The sequence below is a fragment of the Pelophylax lessonae genome, assembly GCF_965119305.1.
Source record: "Pelophylax lessonae genome assembly, chromosome: 4".
Classification (NCBI taxonomy): Eukaryota; Metazoa; Chordata; class Amphibia; order Anura; family Ranidae; genus Pelophylax; species Pelophylax lessonae.
Window position 1 is genome coordinate 661645229 of NC_138771.1, and position 11007 is coordinate 661656235.

At 43.4% G+C, this 11007-nt stretch overlaps 1 protein-coding gene across 1 annotated transcript in view; it reads left to right on the forward strand.

Annotated features, from left to right (window-relative positions):
• Positions 1–8732, forward strand: part of LOC309553071 (C-type lectin domain family 10 member A-like) — a gene marked incomplete at its 5' end in the record, with an annotated part of 117834 nt that extends 109102 nt beyond the window's left edge. Inside the window, one exon of the mRNA XM_082253970.1 lies at positions 8480–8732. Within this exon, the coding sequence (XP_082110096.1) occupies positions 8480–8630 (151 nt within the window). The 3' untranslated portion in view covers positions 8631–8732. The remainder of the gene's footprint in view (positions 1–8479) is intronic.
• Positions 8733–11007: the final 2275 nt, after the last annotated feature.

The following is an 11007-nucleotide window of genomic DNA, read 5'->3' on the forward strand; positions in this document are numbered from 1 at the left end:
AAAAAAGGACGTAAATTTTGTTTGGGTATGGCGTTGCATGACCGCGCAATTGTCAGTTAAAGTCACACAGTGCCGAATCGCAAAAAGTGGCCCAGACGTAAGACAGCAAAATCCTCCGGTGGTAAAGTGGTTAATTAGGGTGAAGTAATCAGTTTATATATGATTACCTATAGCTCTTGCTTAAAATTATTAAAAACCAATAATCTTAACACTGTTAAGTTCAAACTTATAAAAGTGCATACATGACAGGGCGGTCAAGGAGATGAAGCCAGGAAAATGCCCTGGTCCTGATGGTTTCTCCCTGCAATACTTTCGCACGTTTGCGGAGACTCTCAGGCCTCACTTCTTGCGTGCATTCCGCACTTTGGCAGACACACCTCACAAATCCCCCTCTTTATTAGAGGCCCACATAACAGTGATCCCTAAGGAAGGCAAGGATCCAGCTCAGGTAAGCAACTATCGTCCTATTTCACTTCTGAATGTGGACGTTAAGATCTATGCCAAGATCCTTGCCAACCGACTCCTCCCGCATCTCTCCTCTATGGTTTCCCTAGATCAAGTCGGCTTTGTTCCTGGCCGTGAGGCCAGGGACAATACCACAAGGGCGCTGAATATTCATCACTGGCTTACCACCCGAGGTGTCCCTGGCTTCTTTCTTTCATTGGACGCCGAAAAGGCGTTTGACAGAGTGGCCTGGGACTATCTAATATCGACCCTTGAATCTTTGGGCTTGGGGCCTGGAATGGTGTCCAATATTCGGGCCTTATACACCAATCAAAGGGCCAGGGTCAGGGTCAACGGCCACCTGTCGGACGCCTTCAGTCTCTCTAATGGTACCAGACAGGGATGCCCTCTTTCTCCGATCCTTTTTATTCTATCACTGGAACCCTTCCTCAACATGATCCGTGCAAATTCTGATATTAGGGGAATCCAAATCAAGGGATATACTCATAAAATAGCAGCATTCGCAGATGACATGCTGCTTTTCCTGTCTCAACCACACCTGTCTCTCCCAATTTTACTTAAAGACCTGGAATTTTTTAAATCCATATCACACTTGCAAATTAATTACGCTAAATCCATGGCCCTTAACGTCTCTCTTCCACATACGGAAGTGGACCGATACGAGATGAACTTCCCGTTCAAATGGGCCCCTGAATCCATTCCCTACCTGGGGATACTTATCCCGCGCAATCTTGATGACCTCTATAAACTAAATTACCAGCCTCTCCTAAACTCCGTCAACAGCACCCTACGTTCTTGGAGATCCCTCCAGGTATCGTGGTTTGGCCGCGCTTCGCTCCTAAAAATGTCCATCCTACCCAAATTTCTTTATCTTTTTCAAACCATTCCGATCCATTTACCAAGCTCCTTCTTCACATCCTTCAAATCATCTTCCCAAAAATTTGTCTGGAATGATAAAAGACCACGGATTCGGTACACGCAGCTTACGGCCCCTAAAGAAAGTGGGGGCTTGGGGCTCCCTGACCTTCACACCTATTACAAGGCCTGCATTCTGAGCAGATTGGTAGATTGGAACATACACTCGTCTCTAAAGTCAGTTGTTGGTCTGGAAAATGCATTCTCTGAAATACCGCTAAACCTACTCTCCTGGCTTCCATTTTCCGCAACTAAAGAAGACCTTAGAGATCACCCCCTGATATGTCCTCCATTAAAGCTTCATTGCACGTGGCGCAAAGCTAAAAAGATTAACCTAGCATGTGGCCCCTTGACCCCGATCCGTGGGAACCCGGCCTTTGAGCCGGGAATGGCTAACTCATTCCTTCAGGATATCTGGCCATTTGAAAATGTACTGGCCAAACACTTCTTCAACAAAGGCTCCCCCTTATCTTGGGAGGCCCTGAACCAAATCCTGCACCCCCACTCAATACCTTTGTGGGCTTTCTTTCAGATCCGTAGCTTCCTTAGCGACAGCCGGGCCGCATCCAACTGGGTGAGACCATTAACTGGTATTGAGGCCCTTTGCGAGAGAGGGAGGCCCCAGAGGCATGTGATCTCTGCCCTGTACCGTCTTGTTCTATCCCCTCCCCCTCTCTCATCCTCCTCTTTCGTGGCGGCCTGGTCAAGAGATCTGGACCTTTCCCTTACTGAGGAAGAGTGGTCTTCCATTTGCCGCAATATTCAATGCTCTTCAGTGAGCGTAGCAATCCAGGAGAACGGATATAAGATACTCTCCAGATGGTACCATACACCGGACCGATTACATAAATTCTTCCCGAATGTTACGAATATGTGCTGGAGGTGTGATAAAGAGCCGGGTACAATGCTCCATATTTGGTGGTCATGCCCGTTACTCCAGCCCTACTGGAGGAGAGTACACGATCTGATCAAGGAAATAACCTCGAGAATAATGGATTTCTCGCCAGCACAATACCTACTGCATTGGTCCCCTTCTCAGCGGGGGAGCTACAGAAAATCATTGGCTATGCACATGGTGACTGCTGCTAAGCTCTGCGTCCCATGTCACTGGAAATCATCCACAATCCCCTCCATCAAAGAGTGGTGTAAGCGTCTGAATCACATTGAACAAATGGAGGAATTGATCAGCATTGCCCATGATAGATACTCAGAATTTACTGCAACTTGGCAGGATTGGATAAGATTCAAACATTCGGCGACTTATGCTTCAATCACGACCCTTACTTAGAATTTGACTTTCAAGTACATTCTTTGAAAGTAATTTCTGTGATGTGACATCCCCCCCCCCCCCCCCCGGGAGACTGGAAGTTTGCGTCATCAGACATTTTTCCCCTTTCTGTGTCCTTCCCTCCTCTCTTTTCCCCCTCCCCACTCTATTCATCCGTCTGTTTTTCTTTCCCTTTCCTCTCAGCCCCTCCTTCCCTTCGCCCTGAGTGGCGGACATTCGATTCTTAACATCCCTCCGAGCCATACTGGGTGCACAACATCCTTATACAGATTACTGCCAGTCCACACATTCTAGAGCTCAATAATAAGGTTGCCTTCATACATAGGCTCCTTAAGAAGCTCCCCGCAGACACACAACAACCTGGCTAAAACCTCATTGATACTACCTATGTGCTTATGACCTATATGTTTCAGCAATAGCTACATGCTCTTATCGTACCAGTATTACACCTGTATAGAGTGTTCCTAACCAGTTATGGTATTTGTTTCCAGGCTAGGTTATTTTGAGCTGTAATACAGACTTTCTCTCAGGAAATGGTTGTTTCACGGTCTTTAGTATGGCTCAAGCCGCACTGATGTCTTCCCCTTTCTTCCTCTTTCTTTTCCCTTTTTGTGTTCTCTATACCCTTGAAGCCTTTTTGTTTGATTGATATGAAAAGTTAAGAAATGAAGGGAAAAAAAAAAAAAAAAAATAGAGAAATATGTTTCCTAGCATTGATATTGTGTGACTTTTTGTACCCTGTATAATTTGCTTTTCAATAAAAACTTTTTATGGATAAAAAAAAAAAAGTGCATACATAACCCCGTGATCTATTATGAATATTAATATTAAATAAATACGTACACTTTAAATATAAAATAAATATAAATTTAAATACAATATTAATTAATTCAATAGATTTGCAAATTCATATATAGTGCAAAAATTATAAATTCATGAAATTGTGTCAAAATTCATATACAAAAAAGTTCATTTGTTTAAGTGACGTGACTTCTTGGTAGTGAAAGTTCAGATAAATAAATAAAAGTGCGCAGTGAAAAGTGCTTGGTGCTGCTGTGATAGATCTTCCACTCTATCCCTGGTGTCAATCCTTGTGCTCCACTGTGACAAAATAGAGAGATTTCACACTCACCAGATTGCGATGGCCCTATGTGCCTTACGACACTAGGACCACCAGAGCTTTGTGACATCCCAGGGTCTGAGTATGTTCCCTCCAGGTAGGTGTTTTCTCCTACAGCAACGCTCCTCCTGCACTATATATGAATTTGCAAATCTATTGAATTACCGTATTTTTCGCCGTATAAGACGCTCCGGAATATAAGACGCACCCAATTTTAAAGGAGGAAAATCTAGAAAAAAAAAGATTCTGAACCAAATACTGTAGTAAAATATTTTATATCAACTGTATAAAGTTAACAGCAGTTTAAGAACAATTTTATGTCAACCATGTAACATATAAAGTCAGTAAACAGTGAAAGTAACACGGGCATCAAATCAAGTAGGAGCGGGGCGGAGCAGAGCACGGACAGCACACAGTAAACATTGGCCAGAGGAGGCGGAACGTATGGAGCAGGAGGGGCAGACGTGCGGACATTTCAGGGCAGCATAGATTGATACAGTGCCCGGGAGATATGCACAGAAGCGGCACGATTGTGCCCACACTGCCCAGCAAGGAGTGAGACTGCCCGGGGAGACATGAGGAGGCACAGCCTGCACTGATGGAAGGAAAGCTCAGCAGAGCGTTGCCATGGTGCCCGGGCAGCACATGGTTACAGAAAAAAACGACCAGAAAGTGGCAGGCATCTGTCCCACCGCCCATAAAAGTGATCCTGCGGCGAATCAGCCGCTGGGACCACTTTTATTTGAAAGAGGACCTCCAGCCTTGTAGGAAAATACCGGGGTTATGGCAGCTATCTGCTGACATAACTCCAGTATTTATCGTCAAAGTATCGATCTAAATACACGGCGGGTGTCACGCTCCTCGTAGCTGAACCTGACGTGCAGAGGGAAGTCTCTCGTAAGCCCGGACTTGAGCGCCATAGATGAGCCAAGGAAGCCCACACAAGATCCAGCAGAATAGGAACAGACAGATCACCCTAGAAGAAGAAGCACCTGAGGTGCAGGATCTAAGCGCTAACCGGTGTTCACCAGAGTTCCTGATGGTAGAAATGGACCTCGCTGCGTGTTAGCACTAGGTCACGGTCCTCAGGGTCGCCCTACCAGGAGGTGAGCAAATCCAGTAGCAGATGAACAGATAGTGATAAGGCAGAAATGTAGTCAAAGGAACGAGCCGAGGTTGGGGCAGACGGCAAACAAGCGAGGTAGGAGACAGGCCGAATCAACAATCAGGCTACAACAGGTTCAGGTACAGGAATACAGGAGCAGACCAAACAGCAAAGGACAAGTGCACCTGCTGCCCTTATATAGGCCACTAGGGGCCAAACATAATGGTTATCGCGTTCGCACTGGTGACCGTTTGTTCGTGGCTGAACGGGCACAAGCGAGTCTGCGGCTGCACGCTCTGGAGTGATTGTAAAATCAAATTGTAATGTGTAGTCAGGTCTCTTACAGTGCATTGCGAAAGTATTCGGCCCCCTTGAACTTTTCGACCTTTTGCCACATTTCAGGCTTCAAACATAAAGATAGAAAACTGTAATTTTTTTTGAGGAATCAACAACAAGTGGGACACAATCATGAAGTGGAATGCAATTTATTGGATATTTCAAACTTTTTTAACAAATAAAAAACTGAAAAATTGGGCGTGCAAAATTATTCAGCCCCCTAAGGTAATATTTTGTAGCGCCACCTTTTGCTGCGATTACAGCTGTAAGTCGCTTGGGGTATGTCTCTATCAGTTTTGCACATCGAGAGACTGAAGTTTTTGCCCATTCCTCCTTGCAAAACAGCGTTTGTGAACAGCAGTTTTCAGTTCTTTCCACAGATTCTCGATTGGATTCAGGTCTGGACTTTGACTTGGCCATTCTAAGACCTGGATATGTTTATTTGTGAACCATTCCATTGTAGATTTTGCTTTATGTTTTGGATCATTGTCTTGTTGGAAGACAAATCTCCGTCCCAGTCTCAGGTATTTTGCAGACTCCATCAGGTTTTCTTCCAGAATGGTCCTGTATTTGGCTCCATCCATCTTCCCATCAATTTTAACCATCTTCCCTGTCCCTGCTGAAGAAAAGCAGGCCCAAACCATGATGCTGCCACCACCATGTTTGACAGTGGGAATGCTGTGTTCAGGGTGATGAGCTGTGTTGCTTTTACGCCAAACATAACGTTTTGCATTGTTGCCAAAAAGTTTGATTTTGGTTTCATCTGACCAGAGCCCCTTCTTCCACATGTTTGGTGTCTCCCAGGTGGCTTGTGGCAAACTTTAAACAACACTTTTTATGGATATCTTTAAGAAATGGCTTTCTTCTTGCCACTCTTCCATAAAGCCCAGATTTGTGCAGTATACGACTGATTGTTGTCCTATGGACAGAGTCTCCCACCTCAGCTGTAGATCTCTGCAGTTCATCCAGAGTGATCATGGGCCTCTTGGCTGCATCTCTGATCAGTCTTCTCCTTGTATGAGCTGAAAGTTTAGAGGGACGGCCAGGTCTTCGTAGATTTGCAGTGGTCTGATACTCCTTCCATTTCAATATTATCGCTTGCACAGTGCTCCTTGGGATGTTTAAAGCTTGGGAAATCTTTTTGTATCCAAATCTGGCTTTAAACTTCTCCACAACAGTATCTCGGACCTGCCTGGTGTGTTCCTTCTTCTTCATGATGCTCTCTGCGCTTTAAACGGACCTCTGAGACTATCACAGTGCAGGTGCATTTATACAGAGACTTGATTACACACAGGTGGATTCTATTTATCATCATTAGTCATTTAGGTCAACATTGGATCATTCAGAGATCCTCACTGAACTTCTGGAGAGAGTTTGCTGCACTGAAAGTAAAGGGGCTGAATAATTTTGCACGCCCAATTTTTCAGTTTTTTATTTGTTAAAAAAGTTTGAAATATCCAATAAATTTTGTTCCACTTCATGATTGTGTCCCACTTGTTGTTGATTCTTCAAAAAAAAAAAAAAATTACAGTTTTATATCTTTATGTTTGAAGCCTGAAATGTGGCAAAAGGTTGAAAAGTTCAAGGGGGCCGAATACTTTCGCAATGCACTGTACAGTCCATCACATTTGTTCCATTTACACCTTGGAAAACAATCTGATTTTAATGCATATCTGTATACAAAAAAATCACAAATGTAATATATTGCAGCGTACGGTCTTTTGATGTGGTGGTTGCATTAGTTTTGCCTTTTCAGGCTTCTCTCCTTAACCACTTAGACCTACGTCGGCTGACTTTAAGGGGTTATACCGGGATGATGCCTCTAGCTAGAGGCATCATCCCGGTACCGTTGTTTGAAGCCGACGGTCGGCTTTCCGTCGGTAACGACCGATGCGGCTTGGGAGCCGCTCGATCGTTACCCGGGGGGCGGGAGGGGACGTCCCCCCCTCCCGCCACCTTCCGTGGCTTCGCTCGGGGCTCCCGTCCCACCGGCGTCCACCGGCGGCGTCCATGACGTCACTTCCGGGTTACTGTGCTGCAAAAGGCAGCATATTTGAAAAATGGCTGTATGCAAAAATGCAGTTTTTGGCGTTTTGCATACAGGGAAGTGTAGTGGAGGGGTTTGGGGTCTTTTAGACCCTCGATCCCTCCATAAAGTGTACCTGTCACTACATATTGGTGTCACAAGGGATGTTTACATTGCTTGTGACAGCAATAAAAGTGATCAGATTTTTTTTTTTTTTAAAAAACCTGTAATAAAGTTAAAAAAAAAAGAAAAAATAAATAGGAAAAAAAAAAAATGTAGCTGCCTCAGTCACCGTAAAAAACGTATATGCAAGTCGAGCCGCGAATGAAATCGCTGTTCAAACCACACATGTGAGGTATCGCCGCAATTGCCAGAGCGTGGGCAATAATTTAAAAAAAAGAGCTACACTCTACCTCTAAACTGGTAACCATTAAATAAATTTTAAGCGTCGCAGATTGAGATCTCTATTGACCGTAGTTTGTCGCCATCCCACGGGGGGGGCGCAATTTTAAACCGTAACATGTTGGGTATTTATTTACTCGGCGTGACATCATCTTTCACAATATACAAAAAAATGGGCTAACTTTACTGTTTAGTTTTTTTTAAATGCAGTGAAATGTGATTTTTCTAATTTTTTCCAAAAAAATGGCGTTTTAAAGACCGCTGCGCAAATACCGCGTGGCAAAAAATTTTGCAATGACCGCCATTTTATTCTCCAGAGTCTTTGCTAAAAAAATATATATAATGTTTGGAGGTTTTAAGTAGTTTTCTAGCAAAAAATACTGGTTTTATCTTGTGAGCAAAAAGTGTCAAAAATAGGCTTAGTGGTAAAGTGGTTAATTGTCATCTGGTGATCCTGCTAGTATTACACTTCCTTTTCTGGGGTGACAACTCCCACTCACTGTACTGTATCAATGGAACAACAATGTTGTCACCCTGGGATAGGGCTACAGAACATCTCACCCTCTCTTCATCTCCATAACATAGAAGGAGGGGGTAGTTCACAGAAGATAATTGGGAAGCCACCACATGTAAGGACTGGATTTGCAATATATTGTGGATTTGTCCTTGGATTTAGATATACTGTAACACCTATTTTCCAGAAAACTAACATTGGTGTTTTTGGTTCAGTGGTCTTTGATGACCTTCCCCCTACCCTCACAGGTCTCAGTTCTGCTCAGTGTCTGTCTTGGTCTAATCAGCATTGTCTCTCCTGTCCTTCAGGTTCTGGGGGCCTACCCAGCCTGATGACTGGAAGGGCCATGGTCTCGGAGGAGGGGAAGACTGCGTTGAGTTAAGGAATAGAAATGACTATAATGACCAGCACTGTTCCCTGACCTTAGAGTACATCTGTGAGAAGAAGATTTTCTGGTAATGGAATGAATTGATGAACATCAGAGGACACCTGATATCTCTGTCTGCCTTCTTTCCTCCATAATTCTATGGCCATATAGAATCTACTGCAAAAATCATACTGAATGCTATGCTGGATTTTTTTAGTTCCTCTAGAATTGGAGGATATCAGAATGTCCAAACTGCAGTTGAAGCAATGAAGAGTGTCCCTGCCTGTTATCAGCTAAGAAAGTCGATCTTCGTTCTCAGATCCACCCACCATCCATCATACCCTAAGTCCCCCACACTCATTACTGCCACATCTTATACCCCCTTATCACAACTTCCACACCCATTCTACCCTTTTATTCATTACTAAACTACCACATACCCACCTCATCCTTATCATTTTCACCTATAGCACTGGGTTCTACCACCCCTTCCATGAGAACTCGCTATAGTAGCCCTCACTGCATTCTATAACCTCGTAAAGCTGATACCACCCTCTTATCCTGGCCTAAAGCTCATCCTGGTTCTCATTTCTAGACCAGCCTACAAACAGATGAAGAATGCAACCACTATGCTGTTTACCACTCCTCTGTATTACTATTATACTTTTATATACCTATTCATATAGAGCTTTGCATTGTTCTACATTTTCTGTACAAAGTGTGTATGCAAAATGGAAATTGTGTCACATGAACCTGCTCTGTATTATGTTAGTTACTGGCTTTGTAAAATAAAGAATTAAAAAAAGTAGCAAATCAATCTTCAAAATAAATGATGTCTGACCCTTGTTACAGCAAGCTGCTGTTTGTTAACCGGTTGCCGACCGCCGCACGACTATATACTGCGGCGGTCAGCCCCGGCCAGGCAGAGTGACGTATGGATACGTCACTCGCCTGTCACTGACTTCAGAGCCAATTGCGGGCGGGCGCGCGCCCGCCGCGGCTCGTTCACAGACAAGTCAGTGCGTGTGACCGGCGGACTCGATGTCCGCCGGTCACACTACGATCGCTCCGGTGAAGGGAGAAAGGCGGAGCGGCTTATGTAAACAAAGCCGCCCGTCATTCTCCCTGGTGTAAAAATGAAGATCAGACAGTTCTACTATGTAGGACCGTTGATCTTTGTTTTTACACCAATAGCCATGTCCCTATACAGTTAGAATCACGCCCCTAGGACACACTTAACCCCTCCCTCTCCAATAAAGTTAACCCCTTCCCTGCCAGTGTCATTTTTACAGTAACAGTGCATATGTATAGCACTGATTACTGTAGTAATGTCACTGGTACCCCCAAAAGTGTCAAAAATGTCAGTCAAGGGTCCGATCTGTCCGCCGCAATGTCGTAGTACCGAAAAAAAAAATTGCAGATCGCCGCCATTACGCGTTAAAAAAAAACACCAAAAATGACAGAAATCTTTCCCTTTGTTAGTAAAGGCGATAACTTTTGCGCAAACCAATCAAAATACGATTTTTGCAATTTTTTTTACCAAACATATGTAGCATAAAACAAATTGGCTGAAAATGTTAAAAAATTTTGATTTTTACATTTTTTTTTGGGGAATTTCATATAAAAAAATGTGAAAAATATTGTTATTTTTGCAAAATTGACGCTCTTCTTTTGTTTATAGTGCATGATCAAAAAATCGCACAGGTGATCAAATACCACCAAAAGAAAGCTCTGTTTGTGGGGAAAAAAAGGACGTCAAATTCGTTTAGGTACAACATTGCACGACCGCGCAATTGTCCGTTAAAGTCACGCAGTAAAAAATCGCAAAAAAAAACCTTGGTCTTTTAGCAGCCAAATCCTCCGGGGCTTAAGTGGTTAAGTTGCAACACCATTGTGCTCCAATGGACTTGGTACTTTATGTTTCTTTCCAGCACTAATTAATATTGATTGCAGTAAGCACTTACTTGAAGTTCATTATGTGACATGACTATGAAAAAATGTTTTTTTTTCTGTGTGTTCCTTGCTCCTTCGCTTTCACCCATATTCTGTAAAACCCCTCTTTCTCAATAAAATCAGATTGAACTAAAATAAATGATGTCATGCTTCTTCATTGGTTTATGTCTCTGGAGACAAATTGTTTCCTGTTAAACCAACTGTTGCCAAACCCCCTTCCACTTACAGATTTGTGATTGGTGGATCTAGCCCTCAGACAAATTTGACAACCAATGAGCAACTCTAAAGGAAATAGATCCTGCGAGCAACCCTGAGGTTCTAAGCCAATAGATTATCTGCCGCAGACACTCCACTTCTCATAATAGTGTAACTAATAAAAATAAATAAATAGTGCTGCGCAAATATATAAAGTAACATGTACTACTCGATGTGCCTTAAAACATTAAAAACCAAACAATCAATATAGGTGGTGTGACAGGAAGTCAGGTAAATCTGTGAATGTAGTCACAGACAGGA